The 27929-nt window shown below is 48.3% G+C and overlaps 1 protein-coding gene across 2 annotated transcripts; it reads right to left on the minus strand.

The window, feature by feature from the left end:
- Positions 1-5: 5 nt before the first annotated feature.
- Positions 6-27929, minus strand: Cry2 (cryptochrome circadian regulator 2). 2 transcript variants are annotated; one of them, XR_004118696.1, is made up of 13 exons: positions 27506-27929; positions 20399-20507; positions 18019-18161; positions 16343-16527; positions 15658-15746; positions 13242-13382; positions 10723-11034; positions 10353-10504; positions 10030-10232; positions 9703-9795; positions 8716-8857; positions 2095-2195; positions 6-350 (listed from the first exon to the last, which is right to left on the minus strand). XR_004118696.1 is itself a non-coding variant. In XM_031371082.1 (12 exons), the coding sequence occupies exons 1-11, from the start codon at positions 27718-27720 to the stop codon at positions 8718-8720; spliced, it is 1782 nt and encodes a 593-aa protein (XP_031226942.1). In that variant the 5' UTR covers positions 27721-27929; the 3' UTR covers positions 6-2195; positions 8716-8717. The 2 variants fall into 2 exon arrangements, 1 of the variants encoding a protein (XP_031226942.1); XM_031371082.1 differs by having other exon boundaries at positions 6-2195.

Below are 27929 nucleotides of genomic sequence, written 5' to 3' on the forward strand. Positions count from 1 at the left end.
ACAGCTTTACTCAGACAGGATCAGACATTTATAAAACAGGTAAATATTCACAAACAAACTGTGGGGGAAACACAGCCTTCCCAGCAAAAGGGAACTCTGTAAAGTGCTTCTTGCCTGCAACCATCTCTTCCCCATGCTAGGTCCCAGGAGCAGGACATGGGGCACCGTTCTGTGATAGTCCTCAGGGCCACTCAAGTTGGGCAAAAGGAGGCATGAAGTTACCCCAGGGCTCCAGGCCACTCTATCCCACAGCTGTGGGAGCAGACTGCTCCATTCATTGGAAGGCTGTCCTGGGAATGGGCCAATATGTCAAGGAGGTGGAAGGACAGATAATCTTGCCAACTTGTACCCTGGGGAGAGAGCCATCATCAAAAAAGCAGAGAAAGCCATTGTCCCCATAGCTGAAGATGCAGCAAACTAAATCCTGGACCCAGAATTAGCCTTTGCACCTGAGACTGGTTCTCTGGGCTCACTCTACCTTCCCTCCAGCAAGAAGGTTTGCTCTTTCCTCTTGGCCTGGGGCTGGGGAGCAGGGGGCCACACCCCAGGGCTCTGAACATGAACATCACAGGTGCCCTGTTTCTTCACACGATCATAGGATTCTTCTTGTCAGAATGATGGACATAAACAGTTGGACTAAAGGCAGCTCTCTCCTGAGAAAACCTGAGGCCATCTCAAAAAGAAGCCTATCAGATGTGCTAGACAGCTGGAGAGGGGAGTCTGACCCCAAGGTTCTGGTCTGACATGTTAAAGGCCAGGGCCAAGGACATTAACAACTCTGAGGCTAGGAAAGGTCACAGGGGAGGTAGAGAGGAAAAGGCCCAGAGGCCAGCTTAATGTTACATGTGAGAACAAAAATCCAAACAGGAACACACACACTCACTCTCTCACTCACTCTCTCTCTTTCTCTCTCTCTTCTCTCTCTCTCTCTCTACACACACACACACACACACACACACACACACACACACACACACACACACACACACACACACACACACACACACACAACACTGTGGCTCAAGTGCAGGCCACGGGGTGGAAGGAAGACTTGCTCAGGTGCCCCCAGATCCTTCTTTTCATAACTTCTTTCTCCATATGACCCAACAGTGGGCGGGACTCCCCTAGAAAGCAAGGCTTGATGTCTCTAGGCCAAACTTTCCACTGCTGCTTTTCGAAGGGGTTGGTGTGACAGGTGTGTTCTTTGACCTTTTGCCAACTGCCCCAGGCAGTGCTCCACCCTCATTTTCTCAGTCTGAGTCTCCTGAAGCTCAATCCTGGACAGCTGACACTGCAGTGTAGGTGCTGACCACTCCAGGGTGGGCCCTTGAAGCCTGCAGAACAGACTGTCCAGTTTGCCTGGCTGGGTATTAGCAATACTTGCTGGAGCATGTGGTGTCAGAAGTATGGCCAGAGGAACCAGGGGCCTTTCAGCCAAGGGATGTGAGTTTCTTCCACCAGCTCAGACCCTGGCCTGTCCACAGCTTCTAGAAGGCAGAAGACTGGGAGTCTTTGACCCACTTGGCTTCTAGAAGGTTCTACATAGACAAATATGCTGTCTGCGGCTGACATAAGCAGCACTGGGCACACAACACACCAGTTTGTAGTCTTAGACAACAGGGAAGCCTGCTAGTAGCATGGGATTTTACAAGACTGGCCAGGCTGTTTAAGAATGGACAGGACACATCTACTCCAGACTACTCAGGTTCTAGTGTCAGAAAGTGGGAACTAAGTCAGCAGGACTCTGGCTGCCTCTGAAACTCCATGCTTTAAATGAGAGTAAAAAATGTGGCCCCCCAGCTCCTTGTCTGAAAGGAGGGAGGAAGAAGAGTCTGGGGAGGTAGAGGCCAGAATTTGAGCTAGGGTCCTACCACCCTATTGGGACAAGGATGGGGACTCCCAGGGACAGATTTGGGCTGAAGATCACTGCTGTGGCTTCTAGTCTTGTGTCTGGAGGTCAGGAAGCAGCCCTGGTAAGAAGGCATGATCTAGGGACTCCTCCAGCTCAGGCAACATTCAGGATCATGAGAGTGTAAACAGATGCATGCACACGCAAATGGCACACCACACCTTCCTCTGCACACACACACACACCCTCGCTCCATCTGTTGGTGATTAGCTTCTCTGTAGGTTGCACTCTGTGGCCATGGCAGCTCAGGCACCCAGGCTTTGCTCACGGAGTGATGGTTCTCCAGCTGAAAGAAAAAACATGTGCAAAGGGGGCACTCAGGAGGCTGCTTAGTTGCCCAGGCACCAATTCCTCTGGTTGCTTCCCCAGGGATTCCCAGACTGAGAGTGGGACAGCTCAATGAACATGCTGCTTAGGCCACAGTCCCCAGAGCCAGATTGTTGCTGGGCAACCATGAGGGTGGCTGAATACTGCATCTCTGAACCCAGGTTAAGTGCTCCCTAAATAACTTCTACTGAGGTATAAGGACAGCAGAAGACAGGGCTACATGCCATCACTTGACACCTTGAGGAACATTTGTTCAGAAATGACAAGAGCACAGTCATTGCTTCCAGTGATGGAGGGTCACGGAAAGTAGCTGTGTGAGAATTTGCCTGGTTCTAGCAATTCCACAGAGTAAGGCAATAACTTGCGTTTAGAACCAGCAGGCAGGCAAACTTCCACACACCAATCAGAGAACCCTGGCACAGGGCTACAGGGTGGGGCAGAAAGGGGAATGGGGACGGACACAAGGTGACTCATCTTAAAGATTTAGAATGTCTTAGATCTGGGACAGATCTAATGGCCTCATCAGAAGAAAGGGTAAGCCTGTAACAACAGGCTGATGGAGTAGCTGCAGGGCAGGCATGCTCTTGTGTCCACAACTAATGTCTTTGTTTCTGTGGCTCAGGTCTTGACTCCCAGTACATCAGGGTGTGACGCTATTTGGGTAAAAATGAGATGACTGGGTTGACCTCAAATCCAAAATGAATAAAGAACTTTGACCTGGACAGAACAGAGGGAAAAGCTCTGCAAGCACAGAGACCATGACCTTGAACCCCGGCCACTAGAACAAGGATTTGCTTCTGTAGTACTTTGCTATGGTGGCCCTCACAGACCCTCACAGGCCCAGACAACCTGCTAGTTCTCCATTTTCATAAATGAGAAGCCAAACTGACACAAACGTCCATACAAAGAGGAAAAATAGGAATTCCTAGGCATTCAGGATTCAAAACCTGTGGGGTTAAAAAAATTAATTTTAGGACCTGGTGAGATGGCTCAGTGGATAAGAGCACAGACTGCTCTTCCAAAGGTCCTGAGTTCAAATCCTAGCAACCACATGGTGGTACATAACCACCCATAATGATATCTGACTCCGTCTTCTGGTGTGTCTGAAGACAGCTACAGTGTACTTATATATAATAATAAATAAATCTTTAAAAAAAATTAATATTATGTGTACATTTTACCTGCATGCAAGTCTGTGCACCACATGAGTAACTGGAGTCACAGATGGTTTTGTGGCCGGGCAGTGGTGGCGCAAGCCTTTAATCCCAGCACTTGGGAGGCAGAGGCAGGTGGATTTCTGAGTTCAAGGCCAGCCTGGTCTCCAGAGTGAGTTCCAGGACAGCCAGGGCTACACAGAGAAACCCTGTCTCAAAAAACAAAACAACAACAATAACAACAACAAACCCCCAAAAAACACCAAAAAAGAAAAAACCACCACCACCACCACCACCACCAACAAAAAAATAGATGGTTTTGGGGCTGCCACTGGGTGTTGGGAATCAAACCTTGGGCCCTTTGTAAGAGCAGCCAGTGCTGTCTGAGCAGCTCCCCAGCCCCTATTGTTTTGTTTTTAACCAGTAAGTAATCTTTATATTACTCCTCACCAAGACCGTTACAAGATGTAAAAAGTTAGAAAGTCAACATAGTAGAATAGATAGAAACTTAAACAAATGGGAACACTTAAAAGTCAGTCACCACCAGGCAATGGTGGCACACGCCTTTAATCCCAGCACTTGGGAGGCAGAGGCAGGTGGATTTCTGAGTTCGAGGCCAGCCTGGTCTACAGAGTGAGCTCCAGGACAGCCAGGGCTATACAGAGAAACCCTGTCTCGAAAAATCAAAAAAAAAAGTCAGTCACCAAGGGCAGTGGTGGTGCCCATCTTCCCTTGAAAAAGGCACTGCAGGGTCTAGCCATACCCTGGACATACCCAGATGGATATCTTTTTAAAATTAAAATTCATTTTAATTGACACATAAAGTTGTACATAATGGCATATTGTGTGATTTTGACAAAATATTCGCCCTTTCTCTCCTCTTCATAGACAGGTTCTCATATAACCCAGGTTGGCTTTGAATTTGCTATGTAACTAAGGATGACCTTGAACTCCTGACCCTCCTTCCTTATTTTCCCTAGTGCTGGGATTCCAAGCATACACCACTATGCCTAATTTATCATGTGCTATTCTAACACATGTGCATGTGTTCCAGAGATCAATTTAAGTATATCTCCATTAATCTACATCAACATTTATCATTTATGGAAAGCACTCAGCCACCTTTCTTATGGCTCCAAGTCAGAAGCTAAGACTCAGCTGAGATACACCTGGATATTCTGCAGCTCTCTGGGAGGGCTGGGCTGCCTCCACCTCCACACCTGTCACGTACCAGTTGAACAAGTGGCAGAGGACAATGGGGACTCTGAAGTCATGGTCTAAGCAGGGAAAGCTCAGCACTAACAGCACAGACCAATGAGGGAAGGGGCTCCTTGGCCATGGCCCTGTGTGCATGGAGGAGCTTCTCTTGAAAGACTGCTGTGCAGTGCTAGACAGGGAAGTGAAGCACAAGTGCTGCCCTGTGGTAAGATCACTGGACCAAGAGAGGAGCCAGTGCATAACCGGATCTGATGGAACCCTGCGTCAGCAGCTCTGGGGGTTAAGGGCACCAGCTGACAGGATTGCTATTTGGAAGCTCACTGTTTTCCCTTTTCAGTTTAGTGAACATTGTAAAAACTAAATGTAGAACATTCGGTTGGCATGGGTTTGAGGCAAGCACAGAATCTAGAGATGTTTTTCTGGAGTACTGATTTAAATTGTAATGGCTGCTCATGAGACAGCAGGATCACAATGCCGAAGAGCAGAGCTAAGAGACTGAATTTGGGGAATGATTCCTCAGACCTTAGCCTCAAGCCCAAGTCACATGACTAAAATGGACAGAGGATGGGCCGAAGGGGGCTCGTCTTCCTATCCACACAACTCTGACTGGATCCACAGCCTCCTCTCTGGTCCACCAGTCATGTGATCAAAGTCATTCTCATGTGATGTCACTTGACTCTGAAGCCCGCCTATGCAAGGCCTATCTGAGCCTCCCTCTGCCCATGTGCTTCCCTCAGTTAGACTTTTCACTTTTCAGAGTTTTAATTTTCTCCTTGACATCCTGGTATGTGTGTCCCAGCAGTAGGGCAGCTGACTAGAGCTATAGATGTGAGGGTTAATCTTGGTTGTATCTTGATTGGATTTGGGAGTAACCAAGGGCCTTGTCTCCGAGTAGATCTGTGAGAACATGCCCTAGAAGGACTAACTGAGGATAAGAGTCTCCCCAGGACAGTGCCTTCTAGCAGTAGCCCAGATAAGGAGTTCCAAGAGAAGAGTGGGACCGCTTCTGCCTGTCCGTGCTCCTTGCTGCTAAGTGCATCTACTCTGCTGCTCCTGCTACTGTCATTCTTCACTGACATCAGAACCCAGGTTCTCTGATGTATGTATGTTGAAGACCAGGAGCTCTCCAGGAATCCCTCTGTCCTTCAGCACCAGCCTTGCAGAATGTGCAGTTCCTGGGTTCTTGGCCTCTCCACTGTGCAGATGGCTACTGGTGGACTCTCTCTCCCGTTGAGTAACACAATCTAATATATTCTTTTGTAAACATGAACGTTCTGTAAGATCTGTTCCTCTAGCAAGCCTAATGTAACAGATGTGGGTCCCAAGGTCCTGATGCCCTAGCCTGCACACAAGAGGCACTGTACTCTTTTGGGGTTTCCAGAAACATGGTGCTCCCACAGTCTGTCTTGGAAAGAGCCCTGCTCCTGTTACATCGTCTGGCCTCCTGGTCCCTCTCTCCATCTTCAAGAGCATTCCCTGGCTTAACTACCTAATGAAGATGTAGAGCATAAGCTGTGAAAAACAGCCCCTGGGACCTCAGTAGGTGACACATGAGCACTTAGACACAGTGCAGGAAAGGCACTCCTCTACCTGGTTGATGTCACTTGACGTCAGCATCAGTCCTCTCAAGTGTCTCTCGCTCACCTGGCCCTCTGTAGGCCCGTCCAGTGCTTAGTCTCCTCCAGGTGCTGGTTTGGCCTTCCTGTTCCACAAGCAGCTTCTCTCCAAGGAACTCCCTCAAGGGGCCTTCACTGCCTGGTCTAACAGTCTTCCAGAAACATCAGACTGAATGAGCAATAACCCCAATAATAATCATCCCAGCAGGGAGCACCATGCTCCAGTACTTCAGAGCTAGACCTGTGCTGTGAGGCCTACACACTGTGTGACACTGCTGGTGTCTATCATGATCTATATTTCCTAGCTAACCCCACCCAGACCATGGGTCTGTCCCAGGCAACAGTCTAAGCCAGTGACTTTTTTTGTTTGTTTGGTTTGGTTTTTTGAGACAAAGTTACTCTGTGTAGCCTTAGCTGTCCTGGAACTTGCTCTGTAGAATAGGCTGTCCTCAAACTTACTGAGGTCCGTTTGCCATTACCTTCCAAGTTCTGGGATTAAAGGTGTGTGCCCCCTGGAGGTAAGGTAAATGTCTCTATCTGTCTTAGCCAAGCAGTGGGGCTTGGAATCACAGGCTTAGTGTCCATTATGTCCAGAGGTATTTTAAAGTCCAGGGTTTTCTGAATTTAAGGATATCTTCACAGATTTTGCTGTTGACACTCAAAATAGTTTTGGGTTTCAGAGCCTTTGAGATCTGGGAACTTGGACTTAGGGATGCTCAGCCCACACTAGCATTCCCACATCTCCTGACTGGCATCTGCACTTAATCTTGGGAACAACAACCTGATTTTCAGGAAGGAAACTATCCTCCGAGAGATTATCTAATTTGTACAAGATCACGTAAACTCTGAATTGGTTTTGCTGTGGTGTAACGTTGCGTCATGCTCCTCTCTCACTCAGTCCATCAACAGCTCTCTCAATAAGTGGAGAGTCTACAGTTTTCTTGTAACTGTAGGCTGTTAGTCTTCCTTTCCTAAGTTGCTGTGGATGGATCCCATATTAATGTGGCATGCCTTATATGTCACTTCCCCTATATATCTGCTGGTAACAAGCCCATACTGTACTATATGCCATCAACTTACTGAGCAACCTTGACTCATACACCTAATCTTTCTGTTAATCTTGCCTCAAAATCAGGGAGTTAACCAAGCAAGTTCATTAGCCATCACGCTCTGGGCTTAGCACCAGAGAACATGGCATCTATGGTGGGGGCTCTTCCAGGGACAAGGCAGCACAACCTTATCCTCCTACTGGCAATGTCTAGAGGACAAAGCACCAAGTGCCTGCCACCTTGATGAGCACATAAACCAAGACACTGCAGAAGCCCCAGTGAGGCCCTGAGTGATCAGGACCAGAAAAAGTACCAACCCTCCATGGTGAAAAGCGCCCTCCAACCTACTGATGCAGATGTTCGGAACAGCCTGACAGGAGAGGACTGTGGGAAGGAGACTGAGAGGATAGCAACCCACACTTCTCCAGTACTGGCCCAAAAACCTTTCCTGCCTTAGGGAAGAGGAATGGAGGAGGAAGACTGATGACTCTCTCTCCCACTCTTTCTTTCCTTTGTTAATGATTCAGAAACCTTGTAGAAAAGATGAGGATGGAATGCCATGTGCAAAGCCAGAGCTCGGGTGAGAAGAGAAGAGACCCTGTAAGCAGAGGCAGAGAAAGCTGGGCCCTCTGGTCCTTCCAGGGCTGGGCTGAGCCCTTTCCTGACATCTGAAGCTCAGTATTGCCCTCATTTGGCCTGCCTACAGAACACAGCCTCCCATCTGCTGCTTTACAGCTTCACATTGGTGTCTCAGATTTTGCTCATTTTTGGAGACAGAAAGGTCAAGTAAACAAACGGAACAAAACAAACCCCCTCACCAGAAATCAAAGGGTTTCAACTTCTAGATTTTTCTTCCAAAATAAACCCTCTTCCTTTAAAACAAAAATCTTTTTTTCTTTTAAAATTTAGAAGGTAAACTAGACATGGTGGCTCATATCTGAAATTCCAGCACTCAGGAAGATAAGGCAGGAGGATCGCTATAAGTCTAAAACTATCCTCAACTACCCAGGGAGACTCTGTCTCAAACAAATAAATAAATGCTGCCCGCCACCCCCAACCCCCACCCCTGCCCTTGTAAAGGTTTAGAGGAATGGTTTTCAACCTGTGGGCCATGACCCCTTTAGGGGTTGCATATCATATATCCTGACTATCAGATATTTACATGATGATTCATAACCATAGAAAAATTATAGTTCTGAAGCAGTAACGAAATTAATTCTATGGTTGGGGGGTCACCACAATGTGAGGGACTACATATAAAGGTTGCACTATGACAAAGTTAAGAACTATTGGTTTAGAAGGTATGAAAGCCAGAATGGAGGGATTTTGAGCTGAAATCCTACCCTGATCACATTTTAATCTGGTCTGCTGTTTGAATCTCCAGTTGGCAAGCAACAACTTTTTTTTTTTTTTAAGCAACAACTTTTTAAACCACAACTCACTCTCAGGAGTCCTTGCTTGGTGGCTCTTGGGCAGGCATCTCTGCCACTCTAGCCCGCTTGCTCAGTTCTTCACCAGGAGGTTCCTCAGCTGCTTCCAGCTTGCGTTTGGGGGAAGCTGGGCCACTGGATAGTGGTCTGGGGCCTGTGGAGAGGCACAGAAACAGGTCATAGATACATACCATAATGGTCTCATGCTGTGCAATGACTGCTCTGTGGGGACAGAGAGCCCTGCCCTGGCCTCCATTTCAGCGGTGACCTCACTTGGAACTGTATGAGGAGGGCATGGCCTGGCCTACGGGCAGCAGGGCCAACTTCTGGTGCTTAGATCCCTGGCTCCAGGCCAGAGACTGATCTGGCATATTTGCAGACCTTGCTCTGAAGGTGAGGGTTCCCTTTGCAGTCCTGAGGAAATCCCAGGGTTCTAGCTACTTTCATGTTGTGGAGCATCCTCAAACTGACCAGCACCCTTGCTCTTTCCTGCTGCTTCTCCTCATCTCCCCATTGTTTACCATTTATATGGCAGGCAGTGGGGTTTTAAAACCTCAGTGGAACCTTGCTTGGCCCTGCTGACTTCCTTCAGTGCAGGAAGGCAAAGCTGCTCTGCTCCCCTCCTCCCTGGCTCTGGATCCTTCTGCTCCTAGAGTGGGCTCTGCTTGTGCCTGCTTTTGTGACCTTTCTTGCTACTTCATTTCCTGGTTCTTATCAAGATGACACAAACAGTGCTTAAAGAGGTGCCCTGGGCTGCTCCTATGTAAAGTGGCCCTAAAGCAGCCCTATTCCTAGTCCGACACCAAGCCACTCAGTGCTACTTCCCTCCAAAATTCTTTAATGAATATTCTTATTTGATAATCTTACAGTGTGCCCTAGGTGGGATATAGCTTCATCAGACACATGCTCATTTTGGCCTCAGCCCTGATGACTAACGTGATAGTGGCACATGCCACAGAAGGCCAGGGAGGCCAGAGGCCAGTGTAACTGACTGGTTACCTGTGTTGCTGATGCTCCCAGCTTGGCTAGAACCAGGCTCTGCCACGGGGTGACTGAGGTCTTCCACACAGGAAGGGACAGATGCCAGCAGACCTGGGGGGTTGAATGCACACAAGATTAAGAGGGCTACAGATCGTGAGACACAAAGGAGCCAGGAGGGCAGGACCAGGACACAGCCTCCCCCTTTTCCAACATCCCATAGCGGCTTTGACAATCTGGCCTAGCCAGCAGCATCTTTTACAGCCTGGGGGCAGCAAACACCCGAAAAAGCTTACAGGTTAAGTCCTCCCCTGGTGAGTGAGATGTCAGTGGGTAGGGGATCCTTACAGAGTCCCCGATATCGCGACAGCTGTTGGTAGATCTGCTTCATTCGCTCAATGTTGAGCCGACTAGTCTCTGCATGATTGACGATGGGCCGTGGGTAGTCCACACCAATGATGCACTTGGCGGCCTTCTGAACTGATTCGGGGGCATTCCAGGGCTCATAGATGTATCGAGAGGGGAACCCTTTCAATTTGGGCAGGTATCGCCTGAAACACACACCAGGTAATATATTAGCACACTGTGACTCTTCTTTAAAGGGCCTAAGGTGCACTAGTCCAGGAGTACCACAGTGGTCCAGAGCCAAAGAGTCTGGTGTGCATCCTTACCGGATATAGTCCCCACTAGGGTCCGTGCGTCGGCCGAAGCCCACAGGGCAATAGCAGTGGAAGAACTGTTGGAAGAATGCACTGCAGGACAGCCACATCCAGCTGCCTGCATTCACGCTGAAATCTGCATCCAGGAGTAGCTCGTCAAATACCTAGATGGGGGGAAACCAGCTTCCTTGGAGACCTGACAATCTGGTCCCTTCCAAATCTGTAATACTGTAATACCCTCAGGGAGCCAAAGCCCTTCTGTTGAGGGCCCAGAGGATGCAGAAGGGATCTCCTGGACCCAGGGATCCCACCCCAGCCCCAGCCTACAAGGAGCTGCCCTTGGCTAGGCCTGGTCACAGGGTATAGGCTAGCTTGCACTCACCCGGACCCCGCTCTCCCAGCTGACCCAGAGGTCCCCGCGGGTGAGGAAGCAGGCCACGGCGTGCCGGGCCAGGTGGTGGATCCAGCCCTCCTGCCTCAGTTGGGTCATGATGGCGTCAATCCAAGGGAAGCCTGTCTTGCCCTCGGCCCACTTGGCCAGGGCTTCAGGGTTGCGGTCCCAGGGGATCTGGATGCAGATGGGGTTCCCCTCCATTCGGTCAAACCTGGGGTTGTTGGTGGCCGCTGTGTAGAAGAATTCTCGCCACAGGAGTTGTCCAAATAAGGAGAGGGGGGGTGTGCTGTTCCTCTTCACCTAAGGGGTGGACATAGTACACAGAGATGAGCACTTGCCTGGTTCTTAGCATTGTGATGCTCAGGTCTCCTACACAGAACAACCTGGAGTGTCTCCCAAGCACCATGGCTCCAAATCCCTGAGATATGCAGAGGGACTAAAATGTACAACATGCAGCTCTGCCCTGGGCGCCAAGAATGGCTTCAGAGGGCGGATAGGAAATGATGCTATGGAACTCTGCCATGGGAACCAAAGTCTTCAAGACTACTCTGAATTCTGTGGCTCTATCTTCTAGAAAGCTGAAGGGATTTTACACATCATCAGCAATTTAAAATATGAAATCTGAACAGCTAAATAACTCACTGAATCCAGAGAAGGGGAGCTGGTGTCTACCTAGCGCCTTCACCTCCACTAACTAGTGTTCACAGTACTGGAATGTACTCTGCATGCTTCCAGAGGAGAAAGGTAACTACCAACTGAGTTGCAAGCCCTCTGATCTACAGTGGTGCCTGCCTGTGACCCACTGGTCCAACAGTGGCACACACACTGTGGGAGTAACCAGCCATGTGACTGAATAAAGACCTACTCCATGAGACAGGACCATCCCTGACACTGCCTAGGTGGCCATGAACCTATAGGAAAACCAAACACTATTGTTCTGCTAAAGGAGTATAGCAATAAAATGACTCCTAATGACATGCTGCTATACGCAGTGTCTTGCTCAGCCACCATCAGAAAAGATTCCTCCTGCGGTAGATGGAACAAATACAGGAACCCACAACTGGACAAAGTGCAGAGAGTGAGACACCTCAGAATACTCAGTCCTAAACAGGAATGTCTCCATCAAATCTCTCCCCTCTGTTCAGGGAACTCTTTGGAAGAGGAGATGAAAGGACTGTAAGAGCCAGTGGGAATGAAGACAGCAAGGAAACAAGGCCTTCTAGACACAGCAGGAGTGAGGCACAGTGAGCACACGGGACTGTGGCTGCATGCATAGGGCCTGCACAGGTCTAAGTCAGATGAGTCCCAGATTAGAGGAAGTGGACATAGCCCTCATTCCTAAGTCAGAAGCTACCTCCAATTGATAACTGCTCATAAAGGGGAATTTGTTTTCTGCAATGGAGTCTTACTGGGTATACAAACTGCACTTAAGGGCAGCAGTAGGTGGGAACACAAATAAATTCAATGTTGCTTTTGGAGGACTGGGTCAGGGAACGCTCATAATACTTTGGCTGGGCTTGCTCTGCCTGCCTGCCTGCCTTCCCTCCCTCCTTCCTTCCTTCCTTCCTTCCTTTCTTTTTTCTTTCATTTCAACCTTGCAGCACACTAGTCTTGGTTTTGTGCTTTTATGGGACTCCCATGTGTGCGGATATGTGTGTTTGTGCTTATATGTGTCTCTTGGGCTTTTTCTTTGGCTCTTTTTCCTCCTGTTCATTAGTTTTGTTCAATTCAGTTTTTTTTTCTTCTTTTTTTGTAGATGTTTGTATTCTAGTGAGACAGAGAAAGAAAGGCTGTGGACTTGAGTGGGCAGAAAAGTAGGAAGAATCTAGGAGTCAGGGCATGAGAAGCTGTGATCAGAATATACTGTATTAAAAAAATTATAGAGTAATAAGTCTGGATTTTGGTTAAATAATGTATAAACAACAGTATGAGACATGAATGGATTAGGTTAGACTCTATACAAACAATGATCTTTCCTGACCCAGATGACCTTCAAAGCTACCCCATTCCATGAAGCTGATACTGGCCAGGCTGGGGAAAACAACACTAAAAATCCAAGGCATAGTATAACCTAAGGAGCATCTCTGTGGAATGCTCTAACAGAGCCTGTGGGCTGCATGGCATGGTCCTGTATGCAGCCCTTCCAGGCCAGCCCTGGACTTCCCCTTAAACTCCAGTCCCAGCTCCAGTGAGGATAGCTGGGCCTTTGCTTATGACTGCCTCTGGCCTTCACTTATCAGCTGCTAGTGAATATACCAGCTCTAAAGCCCCCAAGGTCAGCTTTTCTGTCTCCAGAACCACAGGAGAATCTGGGTTCATTTATATCAGTGACTCAGTTGTGCCCTGCTGTCACCTCTAGGAAACCAACCATCTCCAACTTCTCTGAACTGATTGTCTCCAGAACTCTCACAGCCCAGACCCAAAGCCAAAGAGAAGGGGGCTTTTCTGGGATGACTGGCAAGGAGCGCAGTGCCTGGGGACAACCGCGCATGTTCCCGGCACCTCACCTTCTTGTATAAGTCCCATAGGCGGTAGTAGAAGAGGCGGCAGGAGAGGCATCCAAAGCGCAGGTAGGGGCTGAGGCCTGTGGGGCTGGCCAGCAAGGAATTGGCATTCATACGAGGTCTCTCATAATTGGCAACCCAGGCCTGCAGAAGAGAGGTAACAGAAGGTCAGGCCTGAGTGTTACAAAGTGAGGATTCTTCATCTACAGTCAAAACAAAACAAAACAAAACAAAACAAAAGAAAGGCTCTACAGCCAGGCCTGGAGCACTGTGTGCATTCCCCTCTTCTGCCTGGGGACTCTAGGAACGAGAGATGGCCATGCTCTTGTCCTGACTTCGATGTTTAGTCTATGGGATGACTGTGAATGACTTATTCTGCTCTCAGCTTCTTAGCTATTAAATAAGAACATTCTCCATCTCTGGGGAGTAATTGAAGTAGGAAAGAACACTGAGAACATGGAACAAAGTGTAATAACATAGAAGGTGGGAAGGTATATGCTTTACAGAAAACAGTACTCCTAGCTCAGTCACCAGAAGCCCAAGGCTGCTACTGCAGGGTCTTTGAATCATTGTTAAACAGCCAGGAACACAGGAGACTTTCAAGCCATTTCCAAAGACCAACAGAGCCACCCACTTCTGGGGCCTCTTGTCTTTCATTATTGGTCACTTTCCTCTTCTACAGCCCCCGGCACACTGCTCTGCTTTTCAGAGACACCATTCTGAGAAGGATTCTCACTAGACTGGAACAATACTCAGAATATCAATTATGCTATCATTTTCTACAAATAGAGTAACTGGGCTCAAAATACTTCTGTGACTTTCTTGGGGTCAGGGCCCTGAGAACATGGAACAAAGTGTAATAACATAGAAGATGGGAAGGTATATGCTTTACAGAAAACAGTACTCCTAGCTCAGTCACCAGAAGCCCAAGGCTGCTACCGAGACAAATTGCAGAGAGCCTGGGAGTCTCACTTTAGACTCCAATCTCCATGCTACCATCTCTGTTCCTGACACCTTTCCTTCCTGCCCACTCAAGTACCTCCCTATCTAACTTCAGGTGTCCTTCCTTCCTGTGGCAAGCAGGCAAGGGTAGCTTATGAAAAATCTTACCCTTCCTCACTAGTTGGGAATACATCCTCAATTTTCAGGGACCTAGTATCATTGATAAGTTTTCCTGCACCTTCCTCTCTGAATGAAAGTGAGGTAGCTGCTCCAAGGTATGGTGGAGAAGGATGTTATTGTGGATATGAGGGAAAGTTCATCCAGAGGCATCTGGAAGAGTCCAGGCTGAACAGGGTCAGGGTAGGAGAGGGGAGGGCAGGGGGAGAGCAAGAAAAGAGATGACAAGTGGACCAAAAGAAGAGCCGAAGACCAAGAGAGAACACAGCCAAAATGGCTGTATTATATTGGAATCAGAAGCTGAGGGAAGGGAATCCCAGCCCTGGGTCTGGAGAGGTTTAGGGTGGGGTGGAGTGAGGGGGTGGGGTGAAAAGTGCCAGGAGGAAAAGTGCCACAGGTATTATTGAGTGAGTTGTCCCAGGTTTCTTTGGGATCTGACACTCTCTCCTAAAAAGTTCCATGCCAAGACTATGAAATAATGATCTCATTTATTCTACTCTACAAACCAAACAAATGACCAACAAGACCAAGGGTTTGTAATAGCCAGTGGGCCTCTCACACCAGGCCCTCTCTTCCACAGCCAACCTGCTCTGCTTCTCTGGTCCTGGGGGGTAAGAAACACGGACACTGTGGAACAGTGACTCTGGGCCTCAGCCTCTTCCTCTTGCTTATTCCCACTGCACAGAAGGTAGGCCATTTGCTATCTGAGTCTAAGCAAATGGGAAATAAAGCTGTGGAGGAAACCAAAGATGGCGAGGGGCCATCTGACACCCAATAACTGACCTGATGGGCTTTACAAACTCAACAGTGTTATTGCTTCCTTTGAGACAGGCAGTCTCACTCTGTAGCCCACTCTGGCCTGGAACTTAAAGCAATCCTTCTGCCTTAGCCCTCTTCAATGCTGGGAATACAGGCATGCACCAAGCCTGGTTGGCTGCCCTTTCTGTAAGCAGAAGAAAGTTAATCTGGTGCCAACTGTGTGATCATGTGGAACTGTGCCTCCCTATACTGCTAACCAATGGTGTGACCTCAGGCAGGTTACTCAACCTCTCTAAGCCCAGGTTTGTAATCTGTCAGACGGGGAGCCTAAAACCTGCCGGCTGGACAGATAAGGGAGATAATGCAATCAGGCACTGAAGCCAGCAGCCAGCACAGGGATGGATTCTCCACCTGGGGTTAATCTTGCCATCAGGAAGGGTTTTTAGTTTTCAAGCCCTCAGAGATGAGAGACTCTAAGGGACATGAACCTGACCCACATGCTGTGTACCTGTAGTCCTTTGGCTCAGAAACAGGGCCATACCTTCCGTTCCAAGTGCTTATCCAGGCGGGCCAGAGCTTCTGTCTCTCCTCCTTGCCATACAGCTGGGCCAAGTCCTTCCGTGGGGAATCCTACAAAAGGAGCAGTAGGCCACAGCATTGCAGGTCAGGTCACCTCAGAAACAGCTCAGTAAACGCCTTTAAGGTGATCACACTTATAAAAATGATACTTTCCATCATTCAGCCTGATCTGTCCTTTAAATGGAACCACAGACCTTAGACTTGGTGCTCTGAGGACTGAGAAACCCTTAGAGGGAAGAAGGCTAGCTTTATGCAGATCAGAAGATGGTGTGAGCAAGCGGAGGGAGGCAGGAAGGTGGACTGGATGCCTAAAGCCAGAATTAGTTATCCTAGTGAAGATAGGATATTTCTATCCTACTGTTGGAGAGAGGGAACTACAGAAAGAGGCTCCACTCCAGCTAGAAACAGCTAGGTGTTTCATGGGGTGGCTAACACAGCAACCTTTTCTGGTTTTGTTTTGTTTTGTTTTGTTTTTCTTTTCCCTGTAGTCCAGGCTGGCCTGTTTCTCCTGTCTCTGTCTCCCAGTTCAGAGACTACAGGCATGTGCCACTAGGCCAGTATTTGTCTAACTTTTGACAAGGAAACAGGAAGGCCACATCCCACACAGGAAGCAGTGGCCTGTGTGGTGTGCTGCAGGACACACTCACCCAGTTCCTCCAGGGAAGGCACACCATAGGTGTCGTCATGGTTCTCCTGGATCTCAGCTCTGCAGCTCTCCATCTGCTGGCTGCTCACAGCCACCACTGGCTTCTTGGGCAGCTCCATGCGGCTAATGAGTGCTTGAAAGCGCTTGTAGGTAAGGGGTGGTTTCTGTCCATTCAGTTCGATGATTCTGGGGAGCCCAAAGCACATCTGAAGTCACTTCTGAGGCCCTTTATTTTGGGGTCCCTGACCACCCAAAAAAGAGTGTGAGACTCAAGAAGCTCTGAGGGTCACTCTCCTCATCACCTCACAGTCCCACCCCTGAGTAGATAGCGGGGTGCAGGGGAGGCTGTATCTCCATTTTACCGAGAGGGAAAATGAAGCCCAGAGAGCTGGAACAGGAGCCTCAGGTAATGGAGCAAAGCAGGGCCAGAGTTGGGACTCAATTCCAGGTTCCCTGGTGTCCACGTGGAGCCGCCTAGAGACAGAGACTGGCCTAGAGACAGAGACTGACCGTATCTCTCTAATCAGACAGAAAATCCCCATGGGCCTCTGGGCACCTATTTGACCACACCAAGGCCTTCTCTCTACCCCATTTCGAGCCTCTAAGGGATGTACAGGGAGGGGTATTACATGCTCCTTTCTTGGAGGATCATTGTCCTGTTAGCTCTGTTCACTAGAGCAGAGATGTGAAGGCCAGCTAATGCTCTCTCAGTCAGAGTCTGGGGCTATGGTAAATAGCAACAGCATAAAGGGTGTTACAGTATGCCAAATACTTTTCACAAGCAAGAAGGAAAGGCATGGGCATGAAGAAGAGGGCTCATTGTGTCTGTAATGGTAAATTTTGAAGGAGCTTATGCAAGGCCTGCCTGTCCGTGTGAGTTCATTTCCCAGTTTGTTCACCCTGTGCTGCCCCCATTAGCCCAGATAGGAGCTGGCTGCTGCCTCTGCAGTCCCTCCCCTCCTCTGGCACGTGGCAGGGGAAAGGCTCCACACCAAGCCTCTCCTCTTGAAGGCTTGGCTCACGTGCACAGCTGTGTGACCCAGCCTCCTGGCAGCCAGCCCTTGGTCGGGAGGAGGGCAGGGAGCAGCAGCAGCTACAGAAGGGTGGCATCTCCAGTAGGGAAGGGGAGACAAAAGCACAGAGGCTGGCCACTGGGAAAGGAGGCTCTGCTGTGGTTGCTAGCACCCTGCAGGGGTCTCTAGAGCCCTCAAACAGTATCAAAATGCATGGCCCGGAAACCCAGATAGGCAGAGCAGACTGGGGAATCATCCTTGGAGTGGAAACTAGGTCTGAGAGAACAGAGGCCCGCTAGGAGGAGTGCAAATGGGGTCTGCCTGCCAAGGTTAGGATTCTGTAGTTTGGGAGCACAACAGAGAGGGGGAACATGAAGCTCAATGAGCCAATGACAGATCTATGAAGACCTGTGTGGAGACAGATCCTCCCTGCTTCTACAGCTTAGGCCTAACCAAGCCTCTTTGTTATCCAAACTGGGTAACCTCTTAGTGACTTCTTTAGCCCCCAACTCTGGCCCATTATTGTCCAGTTTTTTAGAAAATGCCAAACCTCATGAGTCAGTTAGCCCTCTTGCTGAACTGGCTCAAGTTCCACTTAGGAGGAGCCCAAATCACCAATCCTCACCATGGGCAACCTTACCGAGAGCCCCCATGTCTGTCTTACCTGTCTAGGTCATAGAGGGTGTGAGAGTTCTCTGTCACCACCTCCACACCAGCTTCCTTGGCCATCTTCATAATGGCTGCATCCCGTTCTTTCCCAAAGGGTTCAGAGTCATATTCAAAGGTCAAACGGGTCACCCCCCATTCCTGTGTAGAGATAATCTATTATGCTTGCTTCAAGAAGAGGGACCTGGGTACTCAGCTTCTCTCTGGGAGAGCAGGGCTAATCTTGAGCTGTGTTAGAATAGCTACAGAACAAAGAAAGGGACTGGACAATAGTTTAAATTGGAAAGCAAAGAGCCCGAGGCTCAGCAAGTGTCAAGCTGTCAGCCAGGAGGGGGAGGCCAATGGTTCTGCTGTGGTGGAGTCAATAGAAAGGCCCCGTGTTCACTGTGGTCTAGAGGTGGGGGGGAATGAGGCTATAAATATAACATTGCCAGGGGAGCCCCCAGCCCACACAGAAGCACTGACTCACAGTGGAAATGGGGAGTGTGTGTGTGTGGGGGGGTGAACCGACACACACACTCCAGCCTGCTCTGCAGCCTTTCCCAGGCCTCCTCAGACTCTACAAACTTGTGGCCTAGTTTTCCTGGCAGACTTGTGCTATGTAAAGTGTCTTAATGGTTTCCACAGCAACACTCCCTAGGCCAGAAGCAAACAGAGCTAATGGCTCTCAGAGCTGGAGAAGGAGGAGCTATCCTGAGTCCAGAGAAAACAAACTGGAGGGGCTGCAGGTTGTGAAGAGAGAAATTTTTTTTCTGAGCTTTCAGTCACTTTGGATAGGAATAGCCAGGTCTCCTAGCAACACTAGGAGAAAGTGGACCTGGTGAAAGCTATCTAGACAAGCCATAGAAAGCCCTATAGCATGTAACTAGCAAGAAGGACAATCTAACCAATCTGTGGTTATAGTCCCTTAAAGCTCTGAACTGGTCAATATCCTAATTCAGCCCTGCCCAGGGGAGTGCATTCTTAGCAGGGTGGATATCCAACTCATCTAAGTCCCAATGCACTATTATATACTTATTTAGCCCTTACTATGCTAAGTGGGTTACAGAGATAACGTCATTATATATTCATATAACCTGTGAATAAGAAGATTCTCATTAAATGACAGCCACACTCCTTCAGGATGATTCTCCTGTGCCTTGTTCTATTTCTATTACAGTACTTGTCATTGGCAATGAAGCTGCCCATCATTGTGTGAACCCAGACTAGAAATACTGGGTTGTACAAGCATCGTTATGGCCTTATCAGCCAGTATGGGGCATGATAGCTAGTGGAAACTCAATAATCCACAAGGAGTGATTCAGTGAGCAACAAATGATCTGTATTTCTGAGCTACAGACCATTTAGCCTTTGAGCTCCTGGGAGAGAGGAGCAATGTGGAGGGATGGGAAAGACAAAATATTTTCTATTACCATTGTCTTGGTTTTATTGTGATGGGGATGGGATTAGGCAAGTGCTCTACCACTGAGCCATAGCCACAGCCTAACAAATGCATATATAGGGTATGTCAGGTAAACACATAGCTCTATGTCAGAGAGTCCATGACAACTTTCTGGCCAGGGATCCATGCTAGCTTCCTTACCAGTAAACCTGGGACAGTAGAACCCACCTTTCCGGGCTGTTGGGATGAGTGTTAGCACATGGTAACAGTTGGAACACGACTCAGTCAGCCCTTGGAGAATGCTAATGACTAGTGTTCATAGGTGTATGCAGAGTAATGGAGGGGTGGGGAGAAAGACACACTATGAAGCTATTTTCTTAGATTTTTCCATATAGAACTTGGAGTGCTACAGAGGATGAAGGAGAATGGTCTAGAATGTTCTATCCATGAGAACTTTTGTCTCTGCTTGGGCCTTAAAACACGCATTTTAAAGAGGCATGAGGAGATGGGCTTGCCTCCAGTATGGCCCCGAATGAAGATTTTATTAATTGCTTACCACAGGGAAACAGTGATGGCTCCCTCAAATGCCTGACTGACTTTTTTCCTAATAAGCAGAGCAAGTTGAGATGGGCAGCACCTCTTGTTAGACAGGAAACCCCACCCTCAAGTCTTGGCAGGAACAAGCTCTAATAAAACATACTGGCTTGAGCCAAGGAAATGTAAGAAAGCCAGCGGCAGCAGGGTGGAAGGACTTACACTCTGCGTGTCTGGGTTGAGTTGGGATCTTTCCAACACAACACTGATTTTACAGAATTTTTTCCCTTCACAGTTTCCACCCTGCTGGCAAATTTACCAGCTGTCTCTGCTTCTGACCTCCCTAGCAGCCATTTTAGTGGCCAGACAGGCACCAGTATTCCATTTTGCCGGCCAGAATAGCATTTCACTGTGTGGGAAGATGCTAAGCAGCAGAAGCTCCCCCTTAACCCTCCATGCTCACCTTGAACAGCCTTGGGAACACATCAGCTGGCTGTCCCCGGACTACAAACAGACGAGAATTCAGCTTTCTTAAGCTTGTGTCCAGATCTTCTAGAGATTGCAGTAGGAACCTGCAGATTCCACAAAGGCCTCATTATTAACATGGGTAGGGGCTAGGGTGGAGGTGGTAAATAATATCTCACACACACACACACACACACACACACACACACACACACATTCTTTCTTAACAAAGCCACTATTTATTCCAAACAAGTTGGTATGATGTACGCAGGGCTGGAGGCCTAGACTGAGCTCAGCCCAGGAGTAATGGGGTTAACCACACTAGCTAGCTGTGTGATATGAGGCAGTGACTTAACCTTTTTAATTGCTTTCTTATCCATGCCATGGAATTAACAGTAGAACCTATAGACTTGCTAAGATTACCTCATGAAATAGCTAAGAAATAAAATCAGATAGTGCAAGAAAAACCTCAGGCACAGAGCCTAGACATAGAACTCACATGATCACTGTGAGCTGCCCTTGGTGCTGTTTTATATGTATGCTAAATACTAAAGCCACAACCACAGGCTTGGTGGTCTCTGATGGTTTGTTTGGTAGCTCACTTTCCATACCTCTTGTGACCCACAGTCCCTTGAGCCACAAGCATGGTATACTTGTATATTGATGTAGTTCAAAATCACAGTGACAAGCGGGTACAGAGTAAAATATCATCCCTTGCCTTCCCAAGTCAACCACAGTCATCAGTTTGACTATGAATCTATTCTCATTTGTAAGGGCTTTCATAATTTGACTTCCTCAACACATTTTGAAGGAAACTGAACTATCCCCACTTTGCAGACAAAGAAACTGACAAGAGAGGTTAGGGAATTTATCAAAGCAGATAGCTATTATAGCAGATACACTGAGCTGGTATAGTGGACCAGGCAGATCAAACTGTTTTCAGTGGTCCATTCTAAACACTTCAGTCAAGGGCTGAGAGTCTCTTGAGCCTGGAACACAAGCCTCATTCAGACAGTGCATCTACATGCCTATCTTCCTCCTCAGGACCCAAGCCTGAACAGGCCAAGCTTCTTATGTCATGTTCCTCCACAGAGCCTGCTGTAGATCCCTGAGCTACATCCCCTGACTACTGACTACTAGAGGTTTACAGAAGCCTTGAGGGTGCCAATCAGAACTAGGCCCCGCCTGCTGCCTCTGACGTACACAAAATGACATAATCCCATGTCCGATGCTGTAGACCCACATTCCAGCAGAAGCCCAGCCCAAAGCATCACTGAGCTAAAGAGCACGTAGGCTTACCCAAGGGATTGAGACGGGGGCTGACAGCCTAAAGGTTGTTTTGTTTGTTTGTTTGGTTTTCTGTTCTTTTGAGACATGGTTTCTCTGTGTAGCCCTGGCTGCCCGGGAACTTACTCTGTAGACCAGGCTGGCCTTGAACTCAGAAATCCACCTGCCTCTGCCTCCCAAGTGCTGGGATTAAAGGCGTGTTTTGAGGGCTCCTCAAGTTCCCCTGCAGTGAAATTTCTGATTTAGAAAACCTGACACCCTTTGAATGCTAAACTTGCTTAAATCTGGATTTGCAAGACTGCTTAAATTGGTCTTGGGGGTGGGGGAGCACCTTGCTGCTCATCCCTAACACACACACAAAGTAAAAATAAAGAAGACTCAGGGGAGCAGATAGCCCCAGCCACCTGAAATAGGAGACTCTGCTAGGCCCAATTCCACACCTCAGGGCAGGGCTTCTTCCCATCAGAAGATCCTAATATGTCCCAGCCATACACTTTAAGGGTTTTATCTTCACCACTCACCACACCTCAGGGAACTTCAGTTATTAAGGCTGAAATGCACAGGAAATATAGATTCTAGAGTATGCTGAATCTGTTTTCTATACAACTTTATTTTTAGAACTCATTTACTAAATGGAGAGCTTCCAGTAGCATCTCTACAGCATAGATGAATACCTTTGTCTTCTCTGACAGGAAGCAGAAGGCAACATCTATAGCTAGCAACAAAACAATGGTGCAATTCACAATGGCAACAGCTACATTTACTAAGCACTCCCTGAGCATGGCTCTATCCCACTTGCTTTGCATGTATTATTTGATTATCAGACAACCCTGTCCCTGAATGGGATGAAGAAACTGACATTCAAAGATTAAGTGACTTCTCCAACATAATATACCTATTAACTGGCCAGAACTAGGAACCCTAGGATCCTACAGCTCAGTGTTGGCTCTCAGCTACCAGGCTCCTGGGCCTCAGCAGTGAGCATACTCACTGCTCTGAGCAATACACTCAGAAGTGGGTGGTACTGCCTAGGGTTCAGCTCTTAGAGTACCCAAGCTCAATTAAAGGCTAACATCTTTTCTGCAGATCTTTGCTCCCCAAAGTGTATTGTAAGGTTCAGCAGCCCTAGCTGTGCATGACCAGGAACTTGCTAGAACACGCATACACTCTTGGGCTCCATCCCAGACTGCTACAATCAGGATTTTCCTGAGAATTCACTTGTCCATGAAAACTCGAGAAGCTCCACTGTGGCATGCACTTCACCTTGACCTCAATATTGGTACACTGTGCATTTTTGTTTCAACTTTGCTTCTACTAGGTTCTACACCAACCCCATCAGATTTGGCATTTAAGAAATGCTTACCTAGTGGGGTGGTGGTGACACACTCCTTTAATCCCAGCCCTTGGGAGGCAGAGGCAGGCAGATCTCTGAGTTGGAGGCCAGCATGGTCTATATATAGAGTAAGCTCCAGGACAGACAAGCTACAATGAAACCATCTCAAGCTCCAACCACCACCAAGAAAAGAAAATGCTGAACTGTTTCCACCACCAATGGTCCCCAGGAAGGACTCAGAACAGCTTCCCAGGAGGTAACAGGAAGGAGACAGGGAGATCCCTGAGTAGTTTCCAGTCCCCAGGCAGCCTTGACAGGGAGGCCACTACCATGACATCGCCGTTTTTTACCTGCTGGGTGATAGCTCTGCAAAGCACCAAAGGAACTGGAGCTAGCTGCTTCTGGAGAGTGCCCACAAGACAGGCCTATGCTGTCCTAACCAGGGATAACTGGCCTTTCCCTCTGTGTTCCCTTCGAACCCTCCTCTGCACCTGCTCACTTCTCTTTACTTAAGGAGGGAGGAATGCAAAGGAAAACGGGTGAGCACTGGAAGGGGTGGCGTTGGGGTCAATCTTCACCCTTGCTCCAAATAGAAATCACAGGGCCAAAATGCAGAGCACACCCCCCTGAGGAAGCAGTCACAACCCCTAAGGGTGCAGTTGGAGCTTCCCCTTTTGAATAGTCCTTGCACCAGAATTACATAAGTCCCCTGGAGCCAGGGCAGACAGAACTGGAGAAAACCAAATTGGGATTTCCAAAAATACAAGGAAAAGTGTCATTAACAACTCTAGGAGGCGATCCCTTCAGAACAAGTGAGTTCCATACTTTCACTCAGAGAGATTGTCTTTGGGGACAGAAGTGGCTGTGTTGAGAAACACTTGGTTTATCTGTAAATGGAGTGGAGGGTGAGAGTGGGTGGGTGGGGTATTGAATTGTTCGTGTTAAGATGTCCTTGACCAAGTTCTTCTTCAAGCAAGCTTATCTAACCATAACAATATTATAAACTGGCAGGATATTAATAGATAGAAATTCACTTCCAAGAAATTAAGAGTTTAAACCCCACCAAAAGGAACAATCTAATCTCATAGCCTGTAGCAGAGATTGGTTCCTAAATCTTATTCAAATAGAAATATAGGTTTTATTTTTCTTCTGCAGGGTGTTTAATTTTAAACAGCTCTATCAAAGTTTTTACCCCTCTTGAGCAAATGGAAATGTGCTCTTGGCTTACAGAAAAGTGAAGTCTCTTGCTAGAGTTATAGTGTGAATAGCTTAATAACTCAAGGAACACAAATCTCTCTACTAGTAACTACAGATCCCACCTCCTCGCTGACCAAGTTCCCAGGCCGCCCTCTTTGATGGTCCAGCTGTCCAGCTGTATTCAACTACTAGATGACAAGAGTCCCCACTCTATATCATTGGCTAATTTCTGAGAGAAATGGCTAAGAGAGAAGATACTTGTACTAACTCCCTCTGTTCCGGAAGTTCCTGAAAAAGATGCAGCACAGAGCCAGAGACAAAAAACTATTTCAACAGAGTAGGAGGAGAATCCTGGCTGACATCTAAGCTGTGACAGAGAGAAGAAGGTAATTAAAACTGGATCGAGTCTGACCCACTTTTAAAATCTAGAAGTCATTCACAGCTGCCTTTTGTTTTGGTCTTGCCTGCAGCACCTCCTTTCTAGATACAGCAAATTTGGAAAAGGAAGGACAGAGGAAAATGACAAAAGCTGCTAGAAAAACATTCCTGGGAGCCACAGAGCTAGAAGTGGTCCATAGACTTCCTATTATCACTAAGGCAATGAGATGACAGCCTGATTCTATGTCTACATGCACACGCATACACACACACACACACACACACACACACACACACACACACACACACACATTTTTTTCCTGGTTGCCTTTCTCTTTAACACTGTGACTATTTTAATCTGATTCCATCTGCAGGGAGGGAGTCGGTGTAACAGAGATGACAGAATCAGATCTCCCACTTCTGCCAGATGGGCCCCTCCCTTCTAGAGAGACATTTCAGAGTAGGTTGCTGAAGCAGTAGGGGGCAGGGCTGTTGTGCTGCAGCACCATTCTCTTAGACTACTCCCAAGCTCAGAAGCAATGCCGGAAGATTACACATACTGAAGTTATGCAGAAGTGCAGCTGGGGCGGGAGATGGGGGGAGATGGGGGGATAGGGGTGGGGGGTAGACACTCCTCACCTCCAACCCTGTGCACCAAATGGCATTCAGCCCTGCTCTCAAATCATCAGGCGCAAGGACAATGTGAGGCTGCTGGAGTGAGCCTGCTGCCAGGCTCAGGAACAGTTACCATATTCGATCTGTTTTGTGTTATTTCACCTTGTCCTCCTAAATGCCAAAGCTAATTAGACTTCTGGTCAATGCACTCAAGCAACACATTCCTTGGGTTGCCTGGCTCTCTATAGTTCCTTAGTGAAGCACTTCTGAAGCTTGGCTGCAGTGGTCAAAAAAAAAAAAAAAAAACCAAAACAGGCAACCTAGGCCAGGGCAACTGAATCAGAGAATCAGAAACGGGAGAGGGAGCCCAGGAAGCTTTCAAGGATCTTTAAATGATTCCAATGTGAGGCAAATATTAAAAACACAGCTGTAGTTTGTGTTTCCCCCACCCCCACCTTATTTTGCTCACAGCATTTAGGCCTCCTCCATTTATGCTTGTTTACTTGTCTTTCTCTACTCAGATGCAGGTCTCTGGAGGCTGTGGGAGCACACCTGAGCCCTATGGCTCACCACCATGCTCGGTGGTGACCTACCAGCTACAACTCCCAAAATCACCTCTCAGTATCTGCATCCCCACGTGACTTGAGATGTCACCCAAGCATCTGAGCTGTCTCGCTCTTTTTCTGCTTCATTCTCTCTAAAGTGCCACTACAAAAGGGTGACCCACAAAAACAACAACAACAACAACAAAACAAAAACATAAAACCAAGTTCCTAGTGTACTGGAGTTCAATCAACTTTGTGATGGGGAAAAAAAAGGCTCTTTTATCTCCACTACCACAAAGGAGTTGGCAGTCATAGACAGAGCTCCCCCAAATCCCAGTAAAAAAAGAAACACCTTCATGACAACATAACAAATAAGAGCCAGATTCTATTGACTCTGTCCACATTGGCACACTGCCAAGGAAGGGGAGGGCAAAGTCTGAGGCCTGGTTTAATGTCCACAGCAGAGATGGTCATTCATTTGCCAGTGTTTGTCAAATCCTACCTCCTATCTATGGAAACTGGAACGAGACAGAGTAATAGCACAGTCAAAAACAGTGTGGGCTGGCTCTCCACAGGACTATCTTTAGTTGTTCCCTCTGTGTAAATGGGGCAGGAAGGGGCATTTAATAGGTGTGCTACTAGGAACACTTGCTTTCTTAGCAGGGCAAACGCCTCTTGGAGAGGAGAGTGGACGCTGAGAGCCACTGTTTCCCAGGAACTACCCTGCTCATCCATGCAACAAGGCCATAAGCAAATACCTCTCATAACAATGCAAACAAACCAAGCTACTGTAGGAGGCCTTTAAACAGTGATGGGTACATGGTGTATCAAAACTTCTTGTTTCTGAATACTGGTTACAGAGAAAATACATCAGCTACCTATTTATTGTGTCACAGCATGCTGGGAAAGGGCTCAGCCTCCTGGGAGTTATCACAGTATCTTGATACTGTGCTTTTGTTTTTCCTTACCCTTATATTAGCTCCTAAAAGTCTCATCTGTAATGGGCCAACGGTCCTAAAAATCATTTCATGATAGCAGGCAGAAGGGCGGACGGGTGATACCACCCTCTTTGAATATCTTTCTAGCAACGTTATAACTACAGAAGGGATCCTCTCAGATGGGCTAGGGGACCTCCTGAGAGATTGCTCAGTGGGTAAAGGCACCCTGCTTTCTACCCTGGAACCATATGGTGAATGAGAACCTGCAAGTCGTCCTTTTAACTCTATATACTGCCATGTCATGCATGTCCTTTCCCAATAAATTTAAAAATAATAATAAAAATGAGTTAAGAACACAAAGTGCCACTACCCGATGATGCCCTCAGGGTCTTTTCAATACAGGCTAATGCTAAGCTAGGTTGCCTAATCACCACCACGGCAGTCTGTCAAGAGAGGTTACCCGGGATGGGAAAAGGGACGTGGGGGAGATTCGAGGTTTAGGGAAGCCCTTGGGGGCGGGGGTCAACGAGGGGCTCCTTCTCTTGAAGAACGCTTTTCTCCGCGCTCACAGCACACCCCTAAAATCCCAGTCTCCATTCTTCCAGGGACTCTGGCACGTTGACTTCGCGTTTCTGACGAGAGTCTCGTCAGCATAGAGGGGTCGTGACCTCTGTCCCCAAGGCCGCCCCGAAGTTCAGAGCGGGCCCCACAGGGCAAAAAACGCTGTGTCAGAGTGGCCGCAGGCCAACTCCATTCCTGGGCCCAGGGGAGTCCGCTTAGTGTTACTACCCGGCAGCAAAGGGTCCCCTCACCTCCATCGGTTGATGCCCACGGACGAGGAGGCCGCGAACCACGGGTCGAGGATGTAGACGCAGCGCACACAGCGTGCCCCGCGCACGGCAGCTAGCAGCGCGGGGTTGTCGTGGAGCCGTAGTCCTTTGCGGAACCAGTGCACCGAGGACGCGCCGTCCGCGCCCATCGACTGCGCGGGGACCGTCGCTGCCACCACAGCAGCCGCCGCCGCCATCACCGTCCGGACTGGGTCTCGGTCTGCCGCTCCGCCCCTGACCACACAGTCTGGCCCGCCCAGCGCCCGCCCAGCGCCCTATGATGCGGCCTCTCCATGGCATGGCTCCACCCCCAAGGAGTCCGTATTTTCTCTGTGATTGGGTGAGACCCGATAGGACCCTCCCACTGTTCCATTGGTCAGCAGCGTCGGCGCAGGCCCCGCCCCCT

This window comes from Mastomys coucha, unplaced genomic scaffold, assembly GCF_008632895.1.
Source record: "Mastomys coucha isolate ucsf_1 unplaced genomic scaffold, UCSF_Mcou_1 pScaffold15, whole genome shotgun sequence".
Lineage (NCBI taxonomy): Eukaryota > Metazoa > Chordata > Mammalia > Rodentia > Muridae > Mastomys > Mastomys coucha.

Coding starts and splice junctions, on each gene's coding strand:
- Cry2 (XM_031371082.1), bottom strand. CDS start 27,720: ATGGCGGCGGCGGCTGCTGTGGTGGCAGCGACGGTCCCCGCGCAGTCG. Junction 15,747..16,342: donor GCCTTCCCTGGAGGAACTGG/GTGAGTGTGTCC, acceptor CTCCTTTTGTAG/GATTCCCCACGGAAGGACTT. Junction 10,233..10,352: donor CCTAGTGGGGACTATATCCG/GTAAGGATGCAC, acceptor TGTGTGTTTCAG/GCGATACCTGCCCAAATTGA.